The 25,093-nt window shown below is 40.7% G+C and overlaps 1 protein-coding gene and 1 long non-coding RNA gene across 5 annotated transcripts in view; one reads left to right on the top strand and one right to left on the bottom strand.

Moving 5' to 3' along the window:
• MACROD2 (MACRO domain containing 2) overlaps positions 1-25,093 on the bottom strand; it is a 2,135,582-nt gene that overhangs the window by 128,812 nt on the left and 1,981,677 nt on the right. For all 4 annotated transcript variants that reach the window (XM_011962618.1, XM_011962604.1, XM_011962612.1 and 1 more), the window contains one exon: positions 923-985. In XM_011962618.1, the coding sequence (XP_011818008.1) occupies positions 923-985 (63 nt within the window). The remainder of the gene's footprint in view (positions 1-922; positions 986-25,093) is intronic.
• The window catches only part of LOC105526560, a 30,633-nt gene continuing 16,521 nt past the window's right edge, over positions 10,982-25,093 (top strand). Inside the window, exon 1 of the long non-coding RNA XR_001004092.1 lies at positions 10,982-11,062. This is a non-coding gene — a long non-coding RNA (uncharacterized LOC105526560). The remainder of the gene's footprint in view (positions 11,063-25,093) is intronic.

Here is a 25,093-nt window from a genome sequence, read left to right as displayed (position 1 = left end):
CACACTACCCGGTTTAATTCCAAGAGTTCAGCATATGGCCTAGGATGTGCTTGGCAAACGGTAGGGCTCACTGTTTCAAAAGTGGCCCTTCATGGGCCTCATTACAATTGGGAGAATAACTGGGAAACTAAAGGGCACGGGGATTTTTATTTTTATTTTTTTGTTGGTTATGTTGGTAAGTGAATGATTGTGCCTATCTTTCTTTTAAAGGAGAGCGTGGCTGAGTATGAAAATGGATAGGAAGAGATAATAAATCACAGGTGACTTCAATCCCTTTTGAGTCTTAAGTGCTATTTTATTTAAAAATGTTCAATTTATAATCTACAGTGTGGAATCTGTAAACTTTCCATGGACACATCTGTCCTTTAGTGAACAGAGGGGATGTCAGGAAGGGTTTAGATCTTACTTAGAGCTCTGTGTGTGGGGGAGTCCGGCCCGTCGCACCATCTCCTACAATATGCAGAGAAATAACCTGAAGCATAGCTCTTCAAAATTTAATGCAATACACTAAAGAACATTCTACTCGCTGTACAGGGCAAGCCTCTTCTTCATTTCCTTTAATCAGTTTTTATTTCATTTTTTCCCTCAAGCTAAATGTACAAATTTGAGCTTACCCTAACTCAGCCAAGCTCTGGCTTGGCACTTCCAACTTCCGCCCATCCCTCCTAGAATTTTGCCAGGGAAACTGTTATAGGGCAGAACATGGAATTGGTGAAGGATATGTGAAAATGTACCACTGTGTTTGAAAGCACAGTCAACTTATAGTTATCGGAGATGGTGGCTTCCTGAGGGAGACCTGAGTGAACACTGGAATTCATCTGGTGAAAGCTATAAGCATTTTCAGATAATAATATTGAGTGAAGTTATTGTTCACCTCTGCAGATAAGGCCTAGGCGACTTCTCAAAAGCAATCCGAGCCTACCTGCGTCTTGGCTCTGTCCTTCCATTTCTTCTACACTTTGCTTTTCCTCTGGACCATTCTCATCTTTCAAGAAAACCACAGAGGAAAAAAAAAATATGCATCAGGTCAATTTGTGAAATATCTCTTTATGGCTAATATGCAGCACTGAAATTAATTGTAAGCAATGTAGCATGACTGCCCATAAAGCCAGGCAGAGAGATGAATCAGAGGCATGAAACAGAAAAATTACCTACATAAACAGGTGCATTTATACTCATCCCTTCTCACATGATTTGCTAGATGAAATGTTTAACTGCAGTAAACAAAATTCACTCAGTGGTCCTGGTAACAAGTCTCTCCTTGCTCGGCATTTCCCAAAATATAATACAAACTGCAACTCCAGTCCACTTTTCTCCCTTGACTTAAGTAACATGCACTGTGTAAGGAAGTCTGGCTAAGTTTCTTGCCCTTTACTTCTCTGTGTGATATATGCTGCAAAAAAGGGTCAATTTTCACTTAACTTGCATATGGCAGTCTAACATACCTATGCTATAAAATATTTTGTCTTGAACAGATTATGTTGGTTGAATTTGTGCTATCATATATAATTATATGAAAAATAACTGGTCAGGTACAATGAAGGCTGTATATTAGCAACTTTCTAAAACTTTCTTTTTTCTTATAATAGCTACTATATCTGTGGATTTATCTGTGGAAATAATAAACCTTTTGAAGGTTAAGTAGTTAAGTATAGGCATGATTTTATAAGTCACTGCTGGGAGGGTCTCCCAATTGCTTTTGGTTTGGAAAATGAAGCAAATAAAAATGATGAATTTATACAAAGACATAAGAACAAAGTATAAAACATATAGTGAAGTACAGAAAATAGAAGCAGAAGTTACCAAACTATACTCAAGTGGGTTACAGATAGCTACAAATGCTTTGTCTCTGAAGGAGTGGAGCCCATTCCTTCTCTTTAAGTCCTGACTGGCTGTGAAACTTCTTTAGACAAATACAATGGAATATGATGGAAGTGATATTCTGGGACCTCCAAGCTACCCTTCGAGAACTGGCAGTCTCTACTTTCTACCCCTGGGAAGCCAGCCTCCATGCTGTAAAGAGGCTGAGGCTGGCCTGCCAAATAGAGGGAGACACACGGAGAGAGAGAAAAGATGTGTGGGGAGCATGAAGGGACCTGTGAGCCAAGCCTTCTTGAACCTTTCCACCCAGCCAGCTGCCAACCAAATGCAGCTGAGCAGTCACCTCAGTCAGTGTCACAAGGAGCAGAAGAGACATCCAGCTGAGCCCTTTAAAAATTCCTGACCCACGAGCAGGTCTGAATCACTTAACGTTGTTTTGCTTGAATGCTTTGACCCGCCATCTTCTCCTCCTATCAACTCTTAATTCCGAGGCAAGAGAATCCTCCCAAGAGGAGGCCACTAGTAGCAGAGCTGAAGCAAGAGCCTCAGAAGCAGTGGGGAAGCATTTCACCTGCAGCTCTGAAAAACGACCTATTGAAGAAAGTTTCAGATGGGGAAACATTTAGATTTGACCTAAATGGGGAAAAAAAAAGTTTAAAATAGAAGGATAAAAAAAGAAAAAAGAGTTATACTCTGAGGCTGGTGAAGAATGCAGCCAATAAATATATGTACAGGATCCCCTGTGTTGTCTTAGCCCTATGTCGTTTGTGATGGTGAACATAATATAACTAATTTTTGTTTTCTTTTGTTTTTTATAGACACAGAGTCTTGCTGTGTTGTCCAGGCTGGAGTGCAGTGGCATGTTCACAGCTCACTGCAACCTTTAACTCTTGGACTCAAGCCGTCCTCCCACCTCAGCCTCCTGAGCAGCTGGGTCTACAAGGCACATGCCACCAAGCGTGACTAATTTTTTATTTTTTTGGAGAGACGGGGTTTTGCTTTGTTGCCTAGGCTGGTCTTGAACTCCTGCCCTAAAGCAATCCCCCCACATCAGCCTCCCAAAGTACTGGGATTACAGGCATAAGACACCACTCCTGGCCTGAATATAATACGAGAACCTGGGGTGGCTCTGTATGCCACTTAAATTCAGTGTCCTAAATGGCATATTTACAAGTACCACATGATTATCTGACATTTTCCCTGTTCTGGTTCTCCATGAAGGAAAGGCCTTTGCTCTAGGGAGGAAATAGTCACTTCTGCTGTTCTTGCTGCCTTAACAAGGCCAAGTTGGTGCAGGAGCATGTGGCGAAAACTTAGCCAATATCTGTCCCTTTCCTCCCACCAAATGGATTCAGAGTCAAGCAGGAAAAATCTGCCAGCTTTTCTGTCTCCCTCAACAGACAGACCTTTTAACACACTTCACAATAGCCCTGAAGTTTGCAGGTTACAAGTTTCCTTTAAAATTAGTCTGGTTACCACATCTTCTACAGAGTAGAGGTAGGGAGATTTCTTATGAAGAGAAGAAGATAAGAAGGGAAAGAAAAACAGAAATTAAATTACAGAAATGTGAGGAATTGGTTCTAATAGTTGTAAATGCATAAAAAGGAAATTTATGGTCAGACCCCGAAATCCAGCTTTCTGATAGTAACAACCAGTCTGGCAGTTTACCTAGTCTACTGCTTCTGGGTTTTTATCCTTAGTTCCCTTGTGTGCCACCCCCCCTCGCTAGAACAGACATCTGAGTGGCATGCTTTTGTTTTCTACTTTGAATCTCAGTGGCACAGTTTTCTATTTGCAGTATTTCTGCCCTTGGGAAGCAAACTCAAGAAACACTTGGCACGTTTATCACAGAGCGAATGCTTTCTAGAAGAATGCTGGATTTGCCATTCCAGTAACATGCCCTTAGATAAAAAGGTCCAGTTATATTGCTTTCCTCAATTTCCAAGACAGTGCATCCTCAAATCCAGCAGGGGGAACCAATGTAGAAGGCTTATTTTCCAAGCCCAGCGTACGCATTCTTGGGCAATTAGATTAACATTCATTTCATTCTTTTAGAAGGACATTTTGGCTGGCTTAGAACTTTCCATCCATTTTAAATGCTGCAAATGGGTGAGTTCTTAGTGAAATAGGGGGCTTCCACTGGTAGAAAAAGCAAGGCACATTAACACAGTTACCCGTAAGTCTTTGATAAGGACAAGCTTTCTTTTTATCAGCCTTGTTTGTCTAGCTATCGTCACAGGAAGCACATAAACAATAAAAAGTTAAGTAGAGGGATGTGTAAACTTGAGGTTTTTAGAAGGGATTTTAAAAGGCTTGCGATAAAGGTGAAGAAATACAGGGAAGTGCGAGGCTATTTTGTTAGCTTAAATAATGTCACATAGAAGCTAAATGTTCTTAGTTAATATTCCTTTAAGATCACATATTTACTTCAGATGATAAATTTCCATAGCATTCATGTTGAGTGCAAGATAACACTTTACTTTCCCATGCTGAAAAAGCACAGAAACCTGTGAGAATTCTACTGGTTGTGTCCTTCTGATTTCTCCTATATTAGTACTCTGCCTCCTACTCTTTCAACTAATAATTATCGAGTGTGTACTGTTTGCAAGAACATTTCAGAAATTCTATAGAAATAAAATAAGAGGCTCCTGCTGCAACATGACTATGATAAGCAAGCCATCCATGTTTAATTCTACATGGGAGAGTTTTGCAAGGGCAAAATCTCAACCACATGATCACGGATTGCTATCCTGATCTTTGTAGTTCCTTTTGTGAACTCTACATGGTGATAGGAAGATAAAGGAGACATAAGTCTGAACAAATCCATCCCTATATGGGGGAAACAATCTGATGTGTACTTCCTGCTGGTATACTGTTGTCTTTTCTTCTAAAGGTCTATAGATTTCTGGGCACAGACAGACACACATATCAGTGTCCTCCCATTGTGAGCAAAAAATATTTCCACGCCATTGATGTTGGACTTGACTGTGGGACTTAATTTAGCTAATGAAATGCTAGTGGAGAGAATGTGAGCAACGGATTTACATGTGCTGCATAAAAGGATTTGTTTCTTGTGTTCCTGACATTGCCATGACAAGAAGATGCCCCTGTAGCTCCTGGCTTAAGGAGGATGAGAGATACATGGAGCAAGTTTGAACCCAAGTTACTGTCTAGAACTGAACCCAAGCAACTCACAGCTTGCAGTAGAACCACCCCACTGAGCCCAGCCTACATCAGCTGGACCACAGTTATCTTATAGCCCTGTGAGCATGAGAGTAAACATTTTTGTTGTAGGGGACTGCATTTTGGGGTGATTTATTGCACAGCATTATTATGGCAATAACTGATTAATACACATAATATATTTATTTTTCTCAGCTCAGGAAGGCTTTAAGTTAACTTTAAAAAAAATTAGCTGTCTCTTATAAAAAAATCCAGTCTTTAATTTTGTATTTCCCCATCTATATTTTCAACTCATACGTTTCAAAATTCTCTAGAAGGTACATATTTGAAAAGTAAAATTGGCTGACATAACAGAGGAATGCTCTTAAAGGGTCTTCACTGCCATCAATATAATGATGTTTATGTTTTATTTAACTATAGAGCTATGTGAGCAACAGAATAATATTAGTTAATACCAGCTAACACTTACTGAATATTGCATATGTTCCACTCAGTGTCTAAATGCTTTGCAAAGGTTATCAAGCTTCATTCTCATAACAACTGCATGAGGCAGGTATTATTATCTGCATTTCATGGATGAGACAACTGAGACACAGGGGTGTTAAGATTCCACAGCTAGCAATTGATGGCAGCAGGGGACAGTTTCAACCCAGTCTTAGCTGATGTCGGGGCCTACGACTGCCTACTTACAAATGTAAGTATTTCTTGTCTGGGTAAGATACGTAAATTATGAATCAGCAAAAATGTGGGAAATGATAATCTCATCTGGATTAATTCAATTAACATTGAACACCACAGACATTGAGAATCAACCCCTCTGGCACTCGTATCAGGTGAATGCAGTGCTACAACTCTAAACTTTTGTGTTTAATGCTAAAGGCATTTTTATTCTGAAATAATTTTAAGCAACAGAAAGTTGCAAGAACAGGACAAGAACTCTTTTTCTCCTGGGCCATTTGAAAGTAAGTTGCAGACATAATCACTTCCTAATCATGCCCATCAGCCTTGAATACTTTAGTATATATTTTCTACAAACAAGGACATTCTTTTTCATAACCACAATACAACCATCAAGATCAGAAGATTAACATAGATGACATTCCTGCTATCTAGGCTACAGATCACATTTGTGTTTTTCCGATTTTCAAGAATATCCTAATAGCAATCTAGGATCATACAGCATCCAGTTGTTGTGTCTCTTTAGTTCACAGTGGTCTGGGACAGAGAAGCCCTTCTGACCCTGTCCAAACTCTGTGCCCCCTCACCACCATCTTCCCTCCAATGCAAACCTACTTTAAACCTACTTTTCTTAGCCCTGCTTAATGGCTTTAAGAAGAAAGGAAAGAAGGAAGGAAAGGAGGGAGGGAAGGTTAGTTCCAAACCTTTACAAATTTTGTTCAGGAGATGTCATTAGCTGATAGATCTATTTTAATAGCTTACTCTTAGAAAAGTTTCTGCATTGGCTGCCTCATTATTTTAATGAAAAGCCTCATGTGCATCTTTTAGTGCAGATAAAAAGGTGTGCAGTGAACAGTCTCCACCTAGCAGGAGTCATAGCTGCTGCTTCCTATAGGTGTCTCCTTTGCACCAGGCCTTTACATGCTCACACACTTCACACACATAACCATGAACGTCGCAACCATCCTATTTGACTTTATCTCCATTTTTGAAGATGAAGAAATCAAGCTTGTGGGAGATCAAAGTCACTTCCTTGAAGTCACACAGTTCGTGGCAGAGCTGAGACTTAAACACGGGTCCAGACCATGCCAAATCCTGGAGTCTCTCTTTCTTGCCCTGCAGATTCCTAAGACCTCTGCTCACCTGCAAGAGCTAAGCCGTAAGCCCTCTGCAGAGAGATGTCCCTTTTTTTGTGGTGTCCTGGCACTCAGCACAGTGCCTTATCTGTTAAGGGCTCCATAAACACATGTCAAGGGATTAGGAGAGAAATTTCATTTTCCCCCAAGGCGTGATTATTTTTTTCCTTGAATCATATTTCAGTTCTCTATGCAGATGAAGTATGGTATCTATCTCAGCTTCTGCTTGAATTTCATTAAATTGTGGATTCATTTAAACATTTCATGTGTCTTTGATCTGAACTAATGGTTCCCAAAAAGCAAATGGTGAAATGTGGGGAGCACAAGTATTAATAGTTAGGATCCCTCTGTTTTCGCTGGTGCCAGCTGGGGCCATCCTCCATCCCTTTTCTCCAGGGTGGTGGCAATGACTTCCTGATATGTTTTGCTGCTTCAGTTCTTTTCTTAACACCTCTTCTCAGCCTAGAAGCTGGTTTGTTTTAAAGTGTGAGGCAGCTGATACCACTCCCCTGCTTGAATGCTCTGATGGCAGCAAGACCCTGTGTGGTGGAGACCCTCGTTGTTTCTCTGCCTTCATTCATTATCTCCTAGTATCCTGCTGGTTTAGTCGCTGCAGCCATGCTGGCGTCTGTGCTGTTCCTCCAGCATACTGGGGTCTCTTCTCCCCAGGCCTTTGCATTGCCTGACCCCTCCACCTGGAGTGCTTTCTTTCTAGCCCCTTCAAGTTACTGCTTAGATGTCCCCTTTCAATGAGATCTGTGCTGAACCTTCCATTTAAAATTGCATCACCTCCCCACCCTCACGCACTCCATCCTTCTCATCCCGATCAATTTTTCTCTTTGGTTCTTCAGTTGTCCATCATCTTCTAATACATCGTGTCCTCTCATTTAGGTAGGTATCATGTTCACTGTTTATGTGTTCCTGCCCCTCCCTGAACGTAAGCTCCCCCGAGGCAAGGATCTTTGTCTGCTTTGTTAAACGGTGTTTCCTAAGTACCTGGTAGGGGTTCAATAACTATTCCCCAGTTAATGAAATACGCTCTTGCCTTACCTGGACTTGCCTGGATAGTTCACAAATGAATCAGGAAAAAAAGAGATAAATTATCTTCTATTCCAGGATCTTTCAGTTACTTATGAAGCGTGAGGTTCTATTCCAGGATCTTTCAGTTACTTATGAAGCGTGAGGTTCTATTCCAGGATCTTTCAGTTACTTATGAAGCATGAGGTTCCACATGTCATTCAGAACAGAATTTTTCAAGGATGGTGGCCCCGACATAAGATCTCAGGACCTTGTGATAATACACCCATTGCCATTGCCACTTGTCTCCTTATCAGAGCAATTAGCTAAGAGAAGGAATCGCCTCCCCAGGCACGGGCAGATTTTGTATGGAACTCGTTTCAATATAGTTTTCTAGACTAATGACTTACAGTCTTCTGGGAAGGTGGTGCAGCAGGTGTAGGCAGTTTGGGGAAATGCTGGGCAGTGCTCTCCTGGCTGCCAGTTCTACCCAAAATAAACTCAAATAGTGCTGCATCCATGCCCCATTAACAGAGGGGGTGCAAGACTCGCAGGTTAGTCTTCAAACATTAGGACGGACAAGACAATCGTGTCAGCCCTATCTCTATCGGTGTGTCTCAAAACAGTATTGTCCATGTAGAAGGAAGAGGAAAAATTGAACCTGTAACTTTTTAAGCCTGTGTGCCTGTTAATGGGGACTTCAGTTTAACAAGATGTGTTCAAAGAGAGGAAATGCATGAGACTGTAGGTGCCACTGGGCCTTCCATATGTTTTGTGTAATGGTAAGCAGAGAGACAAGTGCACAATAAGGAGCTCAACACATACCTGTGGAAGGATTGAATTTTGTAGCATTTCAACATTGAAAGTATGACCCAGGCATACCAAAACTTGCCATGGCATATCTTGGTATAAAAATAGCACAAAGCAATGCACCAGAGAGCTATTTTCAATATCACACATAGCCTCTTACTAGATAATATATGGTTCTCCCATATGGCATGTTAATACAAATACTTTTACTCTGATACCGTTAGTTTTTAATCCAAGGCTTTCCAAATACTTTATAAACACTATTCATGAATGCGTGCTTCCCTGGGGAAGTTGCAGCACCTTGCAGAGATACAAAGCATCCTGTACACAATCAATGACTATTAAGGAATGACAATAATAGGAAATATATTCATGTGGTTGTTTTTTAAAAGTAACTAACAAATGAGAATTAAGTAACTTTCCCAAAGTCTTCCAATGACTTCATGGTACAACTGAAGTTAGAAATCAACTTATACTGACATAGTTATTGTACTAGTTGATCTATGCTTGCAAATTGATGATAAATTATGCCAGTTCTCAGATATGCACATAACCTGGTGTCCACTCTATAACTGGGAAAATCATGGCCAAAATGAGGTTAGCATAACAGTATTACAATAGGATTTCCTTGTTCTCTCCCTTTCTCGCTCTCTCTGATAAAACAGCAACTACATTTTTTTTCATTAAGCCTTAAGTTTAAAATTTCTTCTAAAAATTACATTTCTCTGTATTGTCATTTACATTCCTGAATCTACATAACCAGTGTGCCTACACATTTGTTTAAAACAGGCACACACTGTGCTCTGTGCAGATGTTAAATACAGAACTGGCAAGATGAAACATTTTTTTTCTTTGCTTTTTTTGCTGAAGAATGGAAAGTATATAAAGATGTTCTTTAAATAGAAGAATCATCCCATGAATAAATTCAAAAGCTGTTATATAGCTTTGTCATCAATTAATGTTTGTTGAGTACCTACAATGTTCAAGATGCTAGAGAGAGAATAAATTAGGCTATTCAGGAGACAAAAGCTGTTCCCTCTAGGAGTTGACAGAAGGGAGAGGAATGGAAAGGTTTCATGCGATGTGTCTGCCTGCACAAAGTGAAACTGAGGCTAGAGATGATTATCCAGAGAAAAATAAAAAAATGTTGTTTCATATATGTAGGTATGAATGAATGTTGGGTATTTTTGCTGGATGAAAGGGGTAAGTGCTTCAATTCTCCACTTGGCATTGCCCAAATGGCTCTTTGGGAGGTCACTGACTGAAGATATATATGTGTGAGTTCCAGTGTCTGTCTGGGGCAACTCCCAAAGGGAAAGTCTCCTTCTCTCTGAATAGCCTAATTTATTTTCTCTCCAAGGTCTAATTCAATACACATATATCTGAGGTTGTGCGCAGCCCCGTATTATCATGGGAAGCAAAAACCAATTCTGTGTTTCTACCACTTTCTTCCTTTAAAATACTTGTTCCTTCTGTATTGAGACATGCTCTTTTAAGTAGTAGGAATCAAACTTTTAAGATGCTGATTTGGAATTTTGAAGTTCAGGATGAAAGAAATATATGGGTTTCCCATGATTTTGTATAAACTTTTTCCAAAAATGTGCTGTTGCCCTCAATATGATCCCATAGATGATAAAACTCAACACCCACACCAAAGCTGACTGACAAGTATAAAAACAAGAGGGCTGTCTATGTGTATTTTAGCTCTCTTTAAATATTACAGATTTCCAGTAATAGCATTGTTTAGCCAAATGTTTTGCTAATAGCTATTTGACATTGTACCAACCAGAATAAATTTCAACATATTCTCTTTACTTCATATGAAATTAATTTGCAAGTAGAGAAACCACACACCTTCAGGCAGATTAGACCAAATGTTTTGTTTGTGTGGAATTTTAGGCACAGGAAGCTGTTGTCTAAGATCTCCTGCTTTCCTTCTAAAGGAGTAACTTGGAAATTACTTTATCTGGAGTACTGGTCCTCAAACTTCACTGTGCAGTAGAGGCCCTTGGAGGGCTTCTTAAAACACAAAGAGTTGGGTCTGGTTCAGTGGAGAGGGACAAGGCCTGAGCACTGCAATTCCAATCAATTCCCGGGTGATGCTGCTGCTATGAGTGTGGCCCCACTCTTTGAGAATGATTGTTGATATGGTTTGGCTGTGCCTCCACCTAAATCTCAACTTGAATTGTATCTCCCAGAATTCCTATGTGTTGTGGGAGGGACCCAGGGAGGTAACTGAATCATGGGGGCTGGTCTTTCTCGTGCTATTTTCATGAAAGTGAGTAAGTCTCATGAGATCTGATGGGTTTATCAGGGGTTTCTGCTTTTGCTTCTTCCTCGTTTTCTCCTGCCACCACCATGTAGGAAGCCTTTCACCTCCCGCCATGAATCTGAGGCCTCCCCAGCCAGGTGAAACTGTAAGTCCAATTAAACCTTTTTATTGTTCCCAGTTTCAGGTATGTCTTCATCAGCAGCATGGAAACAGACTACTACAATTGGTCTAGGCTCTAGAATAGTAACAGGTAAAAGTAGAAAGTATGCTGCAATTTATTTTTGTTAATTACATGTGGCTATGAACAGCCCACTTTATTACTGTATTGTTCATTGTCCAAATTCTGAATCTCTGTAGCCATGAGTTGAATAATCCCTTATGGCTATACTAGTATTTGTAAGACAAAAATAGACCTTTCATAAAATCAATGTATAGAATTTACCTTTTCACTAAAATTTCACTAAAGATGATAATTTAATCACCTTATCTTAAAATAGATTCATCATTGAGTAAAACTTTGGGGAAGCTTCCTCTGTTCTGGACATTGTATCAGGTGCTGCAGACACAGGAATGAAGAAGTTGGGAGCCCCACCCGCTCCAGGAGGATGCTGGGGAGACAGATGAGTGAACACAAGCCCCAGCTAGGTACAGCTAACATTGTGCTGGAAGAAGCAGGGAGGGCAGCAGGTGCTCTGAAGTTAAGCACCTAATTCCAGTCCTGGGGGCGGTCAGTGAAATTTGCTCAGGGTAGGCACTGCCCCAGCTGAGACTTTTGTCACTGAGCATATTTGGAGCTCTCAGTCTCTCCCAGACTCTGTCTTTTAAAGCTGAACTGCCCACTGTGATAGCCACTAGCCACACATGGCCATGGGCACTCCACGGACCATGAGGCACATCCAAATTGAGATGTGCTGTAAATGTTACATATATGTCAGATTTCGAATATAGTGTGAAAAAACGTAAAATATCTAAGGAACAATTTTCATATTGGTTATCTGTTGAAATGATACTACTTTGATCTATTGGGTTAAGTAAAATGTAGCATTAAAATTAATATCACCTTTTTTAAAACGTGGCTTCTGAAAAATGTAACACAACACAAGCATTTGTAACTCATGGCATATTTCTGTTGAACAGTGCTGCTGTAGCGATAACTAGTGGGGAAAAGGGCTGTGGGGCTGAGTCCAGTGGGACAGACGGATACTGTAGCTGCAGCTGTCAAAGCCCTGGCCATTGTCCCTGGCACTTGCCTCTGATTTCTGTGTGCACCAGAGGCTTCTTCTCCTGAACATGCGGCCTGAGGGTTTTTTCTGGTCTCAACAGGATGCTTGTCCTGCCAATACTGAGGTGCTGGGGCGTTAATATCCCAGAAGCAGCCCTCAACCAATGATGGACAGGAGGGGCTGAACTAATACCCCTACCCTGGCATCTATGCCCCTGGAGTGGGACTCCTCGGAGCACATCCACATTGTTTCCCGGAGTCCTCCTGCAGGACTGAGTCTCAGCTGCCTGCAGGACAATCTACTTGTTCATGCACCTGTTTTTGTTTCCTCCCCTTCTCTATCTCACCTCACCGCTTCCCTACTGGCCCTTCCTGGGAATCACTCCCCAGATCAACTGCTGGCCCTTGAATCTTTGTCTTAGCGTGTGCTTGGAGGGATCTGCTCTCAGAGATTTTTAAACCAAATAATTACACAAATAAAGTATCCCCAATCATGATAAGTGCTAATGAAGGGAAATGTAGGTTGCTAAGATGGCTTCTAACAAACGAGGGTATTGGAGAGGCCTTCCCTGTGGAAGTGGCATTTGAGCTGATAAGCCTAAGGCACTTGTGAAACAAAATTAATCAGTAGGAATGAATGAGGTGAAAGGGGAAGAGAAGGATGAGCACTCCGGGTGGAGTGAGAAGCACGTCCAGGAACTCTTATGTGAGAAAGGCCTTGGCATCTTCGAAGACTTAGGAGGGGCCTGTGGGGCAAGAGTGCCGGTGGCGGGTGCTTCACAATGGATCTAAGTGGGAAATATTCACGCAAATGGAGTAGGATGAGTTGAGGAGAGAGGGAATGTTCCACTGGGTGGGGAACAAGCTCCAGAGGTGAGAGGGAGCATGTACATTTGGGGAGTCACAGTAATTTAGTATGGCTGGAGCAGACAACAAACGGAGTGGGCAAGGACTGAAGCCAGGTGAAAAATGTGGTCACATTAGAAAGGGTTTTGTGCTCTTTGCTGGGAGTGAGGCATGTCTACGGGGGCAGTCAGGAGCCATGGGTGGGTTCTCACTTGGCTGTTTTGTGGGGTAGGAATATGTAACAGTATGAAAGACCCACTTGAAATTGATTGAAATACTCCAGACAAGAGATAGCAGAAGCCTGAGATAAAGGGGCTGCAGGCGAGGAGGGAGAGAATAGGATGGACTGAAAAGAGATTCAAGAGATCGGATCAACTGGCTTTGGTGAGTGGTTGGACGGAGGTGTGAAGAATGAGGAATGGTGTCGGCCTCTACTGTAAAAGCTCTGAATTATCCTGAAGAACATTCTTTTTTTTTTCTTTTTTTGAGACGGAGTCTCGCTCTGTCACCCAGGCTGGAGTGCTGTGGCCGGATCTCAGCTCACTGCAAGCTCCGCCTCCCGGGTTTACGCCATTCTCCTGCCTCAGCCTCCTGGGTAGCTGGGACTACAGGCGCCGCCACCTCGCCCGGCTAGTTTTTTGTAGTTTTTAGTAGAGACGGGGTTTCACCGTGTTAGCCAGGATGGTCTCGATCTCCTGACCTCGTGATCCGCCCGTCTGGGCCTCCCAAAGTGCTGGGATTACAGGCTTGAGCCACCGCGCCCGGCCAGAACATTCTTAACAACTTAATAATACAGGTATCATGAATATTCTATTTTACAGGTGGAGAAATGTTGTTCTAGTCTCAGCAATTCTCCAAAGCTCCCATACCTAGCGGGGAGCAGAAGTACGATTTGAGCCTCCATCATTTGCCTGCTAAAGGCAAGCTGTCAGTCACCATGCTTTGATGCCACCCTGCATTCCACCCCAGCTGACAGCCTGGGAAAGCTGCATGTTGTGGAGTCTGGGAACAAGGGGGACATTCTGGCTTAGGGTGACCATGAGAAATGCAACAGAGATCTTTTAATAAAAAGTGAGGTCAGATCGATGAAGAGAAAAGAAACAGCACGGTAGAAATCCCTCAGAATAACTTCTAGAAAATTTGTATAAGATTTTCTTAAGTAAAATGTGCATATAACAGTCAATTTTAATACAGTTATGCTACTTCCTGATACTCCCTGTTAGCTTTTTATTTTTTCCTTTAGTGATCTTGTCTGGGTTGTTCATTTTGACAGATGGTCTGAGACGGTTGCTTCGAATATCTGTTCTCTTTATGTCATAAATAAGAATATAGCCTATTATGGGCCCTTGGGACCAGCCTAAGCAAAAGGAGAACTCTAACCCCCCTCATCTCCTTTCTGCATATATTTTGTGATTTCAGATCTATTGCCATTCCTTCTTCTCCTGCATATATCCAATATCCTCATAGTTTCTTTCTCATCAAGCTGTGCTTTTAGAAGGCATCAGCCGTCATTTTCAATTTAGGGTAAATTACTTTTATTTAGTAATGAACCTGTCACTTCTCTCATGACTACTGATAACACTCTAATTATCTAGTCTTCCTACCTATAACCACAGTTCTATAATTACTGTATGGAGCAGGGAGTGCTAAGACCTCCTGGTGTTGAATTTAAATTTACCCTCGATTTTTCATTAGATCTATTCCAAAAAGTCTTACTGGGGTCTTACTTCACTTTGAATAAATAAAATACTATGTGATTTTTTTTCCTGTCTGTTCACTTCCCAATGGTCTCTGTCTTTTCCCTGTAACAGGGCAATACCCCCTGACAGTGGATCATCTTGAGATGATAATCATGTTCTTTTTTTTTTTTTTGAAATGGAGTCTTGCACTGTCGTCTGGGCTAGAGTGCAGTGGCGTGATCTCGGCTTACTGCAACCTCTGCCTCCCAGGTTCATGCAATTCTCCTACCTCAGCTCCCAAGTAGCTGAGATTACAGGCACACACCACCACACCTGGCTAATTTTTTGTATTTTTAGTAGAGATAGGGTTTCATTATGTTGGCCAGACTGGTCTGGAACACCTGACCTCATGATCTGCCCACCTTGGCCTCCCAAAGGACTGGGATTACAGGCCTGAGCCACCGTGCCTGGCCCACATTCTTAATAGTCACCTGAAACAATTAGCCAATCAAGGACTAGGAAAACACTTTTCTAGGGTAGCTGATGTTATTTTAGACAAATCAGTGTAAGTATCAGAAGCCACATCAAAAGACAGATAGGAACATCTGTTTCCTCTCTCCTGGTGGCAGAGTAGGCCACAGACAATTATGCATTGCCAGTATATACAATTCTATAGGCATAAAATGACACATGAATCCCTCACCAAGGAGTACTGTAGCATGTTCTTTGCTCTTTCTGCCAAATCGGTCAATTTGTAGAAGTTTGCCCTCATCAAATGTCCTTTTTTGGATAAATTTAAAGGAATTCCAGCTGCCTTTTCTCCACAGAAATATGTTTGGTAAAAAGTATATCAGGCAGCCTTGTGATCTATGAAAAGAGAGATCTCTGCAAGTGACTGCACTCATTGAAAATGAGAATCGGTCTGTCTAATGGACATTAGCCTCATCCATCTCATTGGTTCTAAGGTCAGTCATTTAATATGCAGAGCCCCTCATTGGTTCTGGGATCAGTTATTTAACATGCAGAGCTCCTTATTGGTTCTAGGGTCAGTTATTTAATATGCAGATCCCCTTCCTCTCTAAACAGGTAGAGCCCCATGAGGAGGCAGTGGAGGTAGCAGGCAGCAGTAGACAGAAACAGTCCGATGGTGGAGGGATGATATAGCACTATCTATAAGGAAGACCGCAGGAGAACAATCTTACAGCAACAGCTTGAGAAAGGTTTTCAGGTCTTTCTATCTTCTCAGCAGTTTGCTTATAAGAATAAATTATTCTAGTTCTCCCAGTTCTCATTACTAATGTCAGATGATCTTACACTTGATAAACCCAATTTCCCTATTTTATGCAACCCAGATCTTTTGCTTCTAGAAATGTCTAAATGACCTTAGTTTATAACATTTCGGCTATAATAAGGTTTTCTTATGAAAACCTCCAAATAATGGTATTGTAACAAATGCTGTCTTGTGACATCAAACGTCAATCAAAAACATGTCAAGTTGGAGCAAAAGTTTCCCTGATCACATGAAAATGTTAGGATAAATACTTAAATATATGCATATACTACTTGAACCATTCAAATAAATGGCAAGTAAATAATTTCTTCAACAACTGGCCAATAAATTTTAAATCAGAATAATTTACAAGAATAAATAATTGTAAGAAACATTATGTATCCAAAATAAAATATGACCCTTCAAAGTCTGTCCTATTAAAGCTAACTAAATTATGACTTTTTGGTCAGTTTTAATTACAACTAATAATGAGTCCTATGAGGTAAACCTTAAGAGGGTTAAACAGACATGAGTCTGTTTTTATGATTACAAAACGAGGTGTATACCCGATTCACTGACCCTTTAAACAATTTATTTATTCATAGAACTCCCCACTCTTGCAAGAGTTTTCAAGTCTGCACGGTTTTCATGTAGGACCTCGAGTCATCAATTTTGTAGCACTACATGTTCGGGCATGGGAGTAAAAAAAGAAAGCAGCACTACTTATCTGGGACTACAAAACATTAGTAAGATGAACAGCTTTTAGTTTCTTCCTCCAGCTTTTTTTTCCCCCTGTTTTTCCCTCTTCTAGTATGAATTCATTAATCACACATACATGTTAACATGTTTTCTTTTCTCAACTCATGGGCTAAGTAATACATCTCTTACTAATGCCCTGGTAAAAATAAAACGTAGATTTTTTTGATTTTGAGAATTCTCATCCAAGAATTTTGATTTCACTTGCTGATAAAGACGCACAAAAAAGGCTTTTGTTTTGGTTTGGTTTGTGGAGAATTGAATGTCATTCACGAGGCACGCTGATGTTCTAGAAAACAGCAAAGCCATAAAAACCAAAGTGTGAGACTGGATTATTTTCCACATTAAAAGCCAACTCTGACACAAATTCCCATTGCCATAGAAAGCCTGTGTGGTGCCAGCATTTAGCCAGCAGTAAGGAATACTTACTGGCAGTCCGTACATTTTTCACTCTGCTTGTTGGAGAAGGTTATTGTTATTCACGTGATGGATAGAAACGCAATATGAGTTTTCTGAGAGACCGTAACCCTGCAGGTTCATAATTCTTCTCTGACAGTATCACATTAGTCATTTTAGTGACTTAATTTTTGAACCTGTTTCTGTCTCCCTGAAGGAATGAGAGAAATCCTATGTAAAATGTATCCAACCTGAAAAAAGGACTCCCAGCTCTTTGTCTGAAGTAAGATAAATTGGGTCTTTTAGGAAATGTGAGAGATATGGAAAGGAGGCTCTTATCATGGCTGGGTGGTATGGAGAAGCATATCTGAAATATTTCCAAGGACATGATGAGCACCTCTCTATGATTATTTTGGAGCAGGGGTCTGCAAACTACATCCTGCAGTCTTGTCTCAGTACAGCCTGCCAGCTAAGAATGGTTTTTATATGTTCAAAGGGTTGTGATAAAAATGAACAAAATATGTGGCAGAGACCACATGTGGCCCGCAAAGCCAAAAATATTTCCCATCTGATCCTTTACAGAAGTGTACTGACCCCTGTTTTAGGGAGACCTGTTGAAATAGCAGAAGATAACTCAGCCTAGGAAATCGCACATCTGAACTCATTGCGGGGCGATTACCCTTGTAGTGTAGGAATTGACTTGATCCTCTGTTGGGATAACCTCCAACTGCCTCCTGTCCACCAGCCATTACTTTCTGCCAGACAGCAAAGTGCCTGCGTCTGACATGTTTTCACTGATTCCAAGACTTCAGATGGTATTGGAAAGGACTTTTGAACTTAAGTCAATAAGTGGGATTTAATATTTAAAGAGGTCTCAAAGAATCCAAAAGCAGAGACAGAGACATAGTTGGGATGTAGGAGTCTTGGAACAAGAAACTAAAGAGAATGCTGTTTGGGATGATGGTGGTTTTAAAAATATGCTCACAAATTCTCAGAGATTCCTCCCTTCGAGAGATGGATTTTAAGTCCCCTCCTCTTGCATGTATGCTGGGTTTAGGGACTTGGTTCTAATTAACAGAATACAACCAAAGTGATGCTATATCCTTTTTGAGGTTAGGCCATAAGAGGACTGCCACTTCCAGCCAGGACATGCTGTCACTCTCCCCCGTGCCTTGCTCTCAGGGAAGCCAGCTGCCATCTCATGAGGACATGCATCTTCTGTAGAAAGGCCCCCATAGCAAGGGAGCGCTGTCTCTGGCCAACAATCAGTGAGAAAAAGCCCAGAGCCAGCCTCCCCAAAAGTAGGGTGTGTGTGGGAAGGTGGGTGGTGGGGTGGGGAGGTATATGAGGACTTCGAGCTGAGCAGGCTCCACAAATATGTTACACAGATTTATCCCACCTTCTAATCAGCTGTGAGTGTGAAGAACCCAGCAGGAGTTGAACTAATTTTTAATATATTTTTGTCCTTTTCTTTTTGCATCCTCTTTTTAATTTTCATACATTTTATCTCTTCATGATCCAGCTTAGTGCATCTAATACTCCTTCTTTTATGGAAACTGATTTGTATCTTCTAAATCCATAATAGGGGAGATTTCCTTCCAAGAAACCCCAATATTGCCTAAAGAGAATTAACTCTGGCAAGTCAAGCTCTTCACATGCCACTCTCCCTTCTCCCTTTCTCCCTGCTTCCCCTCTGTACTTACTTTTCTTCTACTCTAGCTGCCCTCTTCCACTCATCCTCTATTTTCCCTGCCGTGTGCTCTTCAAGACACCACTGCCAGCAGAAAGCATCCCAACCTGCCTCCCTACACCCCCACACCCCTGTGCCTTTGGCTCAAAAAACCATTGGTGTGAAATGTGATTTCTTCTGACCTGATCAGGCCCTCTCATGTGTACAAAGGAGGAAATGGAAACTTATGTGAGAAGAGTTTCATAAATAATCTTTCTTGACACTTGGCATCAAAATATGTAAAGGTAGGGTTGACTATTATTTATTTTCATTTTATCGAGAACTTCCTATGCTTTAGAGTGATACTGTGATATAAATAATAAATATATGTTTAGTCTTCATCCTGGTACCTGGCACAGAGCTTCTAAAACTCTTGTAATTTCCTGAGTGATAGGAACATCATTTGTTTCATAAGTCACTTTTAATCATACCTGAGTTTAAGCTTAATAATCTAAGGTGGTTCTTTGTGGGCCCCTTGATAGCTTCAGGGTGGGGCTAATTGCCAGGGCCCCCAACCTTGTGACTAGAGAGCTAGAGCTTTCGGCCCCATTTCCTGACCTATGGAGAGGAGAAGAGTGCTGGGGACTGAGTCAGTCATCAATGGCCAATGATTTCATCAATCATGCCAATGTCATGGAACCTCCATAGAAAACCTAAACAACAGGGGTAGGAGAACTGCCATGTTGATGAATGCACTGACATGCTAGGACAGTGGCATGCCCCAACTCCACGGGGACAGAAGCTCCCGCACTCGGGACCCTTCCAGATCTCACCCTATGCACTGCTTAATCTGGCTGTTCATTTACAACCTTTCCAACATCCTTTGTAATTAACTGGTAGTAGTAAGTAAATTGTTTTCCCTGAGCTCTGTGACCCATTCCAGCAAATTATCAAACCAAGAAAGAGTCATGGGAACCCCCCAACTTTATGACTTTGTAGCTGGTCTGTCAGAAGTACAGGTTGCCTGGACTTGCCATGGGTATCTTGAAGTTGGGGAAGTCTTGTGGGATTGAGTCCTTAATCTGTGCCATCTCATGCTCACTCTAGATAGTGTAAGGCTTGACTTAAATTGTAGAACAACCAATTGGTGTCTGGAGAATTAGGGAATTGGTTAGTGTAAGGGAAAAAAACACATATTTGATGTCAGAAGTATAGAAATAGATCATAGTAGTGGTAGTCATTATGCATTATGGTAAATACTTTCCACGTGTTATCTCATGTAATCCTCACCCCCAATACTGAAAGGTATACGCTACACTTGCCTCACTTTTTATATAATGCAATTGGGGCTTCCCATGAAATAAAGTACACAAATTCCCACTGATCATGCGAGGTTTAAACCTGGTCCAACTGCCTTAAAATCACGTCCGGGTTCTGATGTCCATCTCCTTTTAGCATTCGGAAAACACCCTAACAAATTCATTGCTGTTTAGCACTGGCCTGAAATGACCTTCACCTCCCAAAGATCTTTGTTAATAAGGACAACAGAAACTGCTCTGCGGTAGATAGAGCTGTTTTCCAATAAACACAGGTCTGATATTCTGGGACCGATTCTCTGCCCAGGAAAAGGAAGATTTCCAAACCTAAATTACACACAGGCAGCCAATTCTAGAAAAAGAAAGGGGTTAATAGTCTTCCCGTAACTGTAACTACAATATTCTGCTTTGGAGAACAATGTTTTATTACCATGTCCACTACTCTGGTAGTCCCTAAAGAACTCTTTAAACAATGAGATTTATCTCAATTTAACTGCCCCCTCCACACACACACACAGGAAAACAAACAGTACACTTCACTTAAGAGAAATGATTTGCGGTCACGGTAAATTCCCATGGTTCATTTGCTTATTCGTTTATTCATTCACTTGGCCACCCACAAATATTTACTGAGTGCCTAGTATTTAAAAAATGCTGCTTCCCTAAAATACTATAAGCCCTTTCACTTTGAGAGGTAAATAAATATGAGACTTTATGACTGCATTTGTGCTCAGTATATTTTTTTATAACACGCTGTCTGCTTTGACCAGAGTTGAAATTTTATAGTACAAATTTTATAGTACAAAATTTTATAGTACTCATCTCTATTACCCTAGAGATGAGAAAGTGGCCAACAGCCAGTAATAATGGACTGTGTTTCAACATAAAGAGCAAAGTATTCTATAAACTAAAAAAGAAAGACATAAACAAACAAGTACATTCCAAACTTATGTATGTTACAATTTTCAGGAAACTTTTTTTTTTTTTTTTTTTTTAAATTTCTTTTCTTGGCTGAAACTTCAATGTTAGCTCATAAGGGCTTATGATTCTTTGGGCTGCCACCTGTTGAAAAAATAATTGCAGACTTACTGAAGGGATAGCAACAGAGAGATGGCCAAGAATGTTTCTACACAGACAAAACTAAAAGTTATAAAAAAAAGAATTTAGGGAAAAAATACACACAACAACAAAAAAGGAATTTGACAATACTTTTTCTAGGAAACTAGCAAAACTCTCTCCCAGCCTTAAACACAACTTTGTTGGACAGTCAGTTTGAATTCTACAACCAGATTACTCAAAAAGGCATTGTTTTCTGGATTTTTTTTTTCTATGAAGAGAAGAGGGACAATGGATATCTATTCCCCAGAAGAAATAATAATAATAATAATAATAATGATAATAGCTACCATTTTTGAATGCCTAATATATTCTTAAATGTCAGGCATTATGAATGGTTTTTTTAATAACACATTTTACTTCTAATCTTTGCCAAGTAAGCAGAGTAAGAACTATTATTCCTGTTTTACAGATGAGAAAACCGAGGCTTAGAGCCAGTCAGTGGTAGAGCCAGGATTCAAACCCAGATCTGACTGGCCTTGTAGCCTCTGTCCTTTTTGTTATGACACACTGAATGGTGCCTTTCCAACTGACTTTAGAAAACTTTCCTAACTTACTATATGCGAATACTCATTGTCATATAATTAAATTTCATGCAGAATTATATTTCAATTAAAATTTAATTAAATTTCTGGCATTTGACATTGACCATTCAATGTCCAATCATCGCTACCTTTTGTTTTAGAACCTTATTTGTTTTTTATTCCTGGTTCCAACAAACATCCTCTTTGCATTCCAATAACCTCCACTGAAGGCACCTTTTGATAGATGAGAGATGTGATGTTTTCATCATGTTTCACCGATAATCAACATTTGTGGTCAATGGAACTAGACTGCTTCAAACCTGTCCTTACCAAGATTCGTATTTGGAAATATAACACACTGTACAGTGAGTAAGTTGAAAAGAAAAACCTCAGGATTCAGCCTCCTAAGAACTATGTCTGAATCTCAAAATCAGGTCTTAAACCTATAAACTGGCTCTTCACATTACTTCTGGTATCTATTTTTTAAAATGCATCCTGAGGAAACCATGGCTTGCAAAATAACACTGCAAGGCACTAGTTATTGAAGCCTATTGCTGGTAAAGTGATTGGAAAGTGAAGCAGATGATGACATCCAACATTTCCTAATTTAAGGGGCAGTAGATAAGGAAATTGGATAGCAATTGAACACCCAAAGGGAAATAATTCCCTGTGGCTGCCAATATATAAACATCAGCCTTCTAAAGACAAGGTCACCAGACAATCTAGAGAATTTCTAAATGTGAACAGAAGTTCAAATTTCACCTTTGCTTGGGGCTGCCATTTAAAATGAAGCCACTCATAATCAGTACTACTGGCATTCCTTTGACCCACTGTCAAAACAGCTTGGATACACAGAACAACGTTTTAAAAAGCAAGCATGCAATTTTGTTGTTGTTGTTTTGTTTTTTGTTTTTTTGAGACGGAGTTCTATTCTTGTTGCCCAGGCTGGAGTGCAACGGCACGATCTTGGCTCACTGAAACCTCTGTCTCCCGGGTTCAAGCGATTCTCCTGCCTGAGCCTCCTGAGTAGCCGGGATTACAGGCACATGCCAACATGCCCAACATGCAAATTTTAAAAGTTGAATTCCACATTGCTTTCCAATGTACTCTCTTTTAGGCTAACAGTACTATTTACTTCCTATACGCCCTATTCTTAGTCACAGGATCCTTTTCCACATGTCTGTTTCCTATGGATAATCCCAGCAACAACATACAGTGGTGGCATTCTCTCTTTTGTTTTGCTTTTATTTCCTCCGCTGGTGTTTTCTCACTTCTCCCACCACACTGATTTTCAGTCCATACCCTTGCACTATTCACCTTCACCTACCAATGCTTCTTGCCTATCCTTCCCATTTATCCTGGCTGGGTCCACTTTAACTATAGCTTCTCTCCACACCTGCAGTCTTCGAGGTGGGGCTTTTAAGTAGTGTTAACGCTTTCCTGAAAGTCCCCTTTGATCTTTTATAATAAAGCGAGAGTGGAAAGAGAAGAATTGATAACGAATTTACAGCAACATTGTTAGCCATGATATTATGTCCTCTTAACTCTTATTGTCTGTCTTTAAAGAACATGACACAAGAATTCAATGATCAAATAATATTTACTGACGATGAACTAGAATAGAAGGCATACCATCTATTTTCCCTGTTGATACTTCCCCTGTTTTCCTCTGGGGAACCACTCAGCTCCTACTTGGTCCATAGTTTTAACTATAGCTAACCATGTTGCTCCACCCCTGCACCTCGCGGTCCCAGAGTTGCCATGTGTCCTAGACCTAGTCAGGGCACTACATGTCCATGGCCACAGCGATTGGTTCAAGGGTAGACACTGAATCAGAGTCTAGCCGATCAGAGACAATGAAACAATTTCAGATCTTTCATGGGAGCTATTGAGAAAGAAGTATGCCACTTACACTGGGTTTGATGGGAGAGCAGTTAGTGGTCACCTTTGTCCCAGAGAGGTGAGAGTATGAAATAGAGCCAACACAGAGGGAGGCAGAGCACAGAGATGGGTAGAGAGACCTAGTTCTGATGCAACTGGTAAATTATCTAATTAAGTATCACATAGACTTTTCAGATACAAGTTTGCTTAAAACAGTTTTAAATAGCTTTTCTATCCTTGAATCTGAGAGAATCTTGGCCTCTACAAACCATGTGGTAGGTTGCTTGTGGCTCTCGCTTATTTTCACATTGGCAACACTTTGGGAGTTTTTTAAATTACAGATTTAAAAACATTCGTGGGCTGATGTGTTCAATTTCATATACAGTGCACATCATTTCAGGGCTTCAGCCATTCTGAGCTCTGTTGTGACCGTCATCAGAAAGTGCCTACTACGTGTGCTGTTGCATATGAAGACACTTTATAAAGAGAGCTTCATAGACAACTCTAGAATTGTGTTTAATCTATTTCCAAATTCTTTTACATCCTCCACTTTTGAATCTAGTGGTCCCAGGCCCTCATCTACCATCAAAACTCTCTTTTAGAGAAAAAGAGTGGTGATAGCTACACACACACACACACACACACACACACATGTCCTCTGACTTGACCACAGGACAATCCCAAATTTCCCATTACTTCTCTGAGGGCACACATTCATAATGCAACTTTTCATACACAAAGGAAGAATAACTCTTGAAATAATGCATGGTGCCACTGAGGACTTGAAGCTCACACTTGATTGAGTGGAGCTGCGTGGACAGCAGTGTGACTGTCTTCTCAGCAAAAGCAACAGAATTTGGAGTCAGTAAATATTGAGGGAAAGTGACTTTAAACAGGAAACAGAAAAGTGAGTTGATGATGGCATAACAGAACCAGGGGTTTTGGGAGAGAACATTAAAATCATAAGATTAATTCTTCATTTGACAGAGATCAGAGACTTGCTTGACTCAATCTGTATAGACAGGAATCCAGAGTTCTTATTTCCTTGACTGGACCTACTCTTGATCTTCTCACTCAGAAATCCTGAGCCCCATTATTATACAAAGTAGGTATTAAGACCCCCTTACTCACATCTTCCTATCTCTGCTTGTTTTCATTAGTAATTTCCAGTATTTTCTTCTGAACCCCACAGGACTTCCACAAGGTCTCAGAAATTATATTATGTACTTATGTGTATGGTACTGAAGCAGATCAGATTGTTTTTCCAAAAACGACTGTACCTATACATATCTCATTCCGCTTTTTAAAAATATTCAATGTGACATTGACATTCTCCTTTAAGAGGTAGGGTCTAAGTTCTCTCCCCTTAATCCTGGGGGGACTTGTTAACCTCAACCAATAGAATGTGGTCAAAATAACACTGAATAACAGGCTCTTTCTCCTGACATAATCAGTGTGGGAGCTCTGAGTCAATGTGTAACAAGTAAGACTGCCCTAAGCC

This window comes from Colobus angolensis, unplaced genomic scaffold, assembly GCF_000951035.1.
Source record: "Colobus angolensis palliatus isolate OR3802 unplaced genomic scaffold, Cang.pa_1.0 Scaffold117, whole genome shotgun sequence".
Classification (NCBI taxonomy): domain Eukaryota; kingdom Metazoa; phylum Chordata; class Mammalia; order Primates; family Cercopithecidae; genus Colobus; species Colobus angolensis.
The sequence above is the reverse complement of the archived record's forward strand: the minus strand, read 5'-3'. Positions and strand labels throughout refer to the sequence as shown.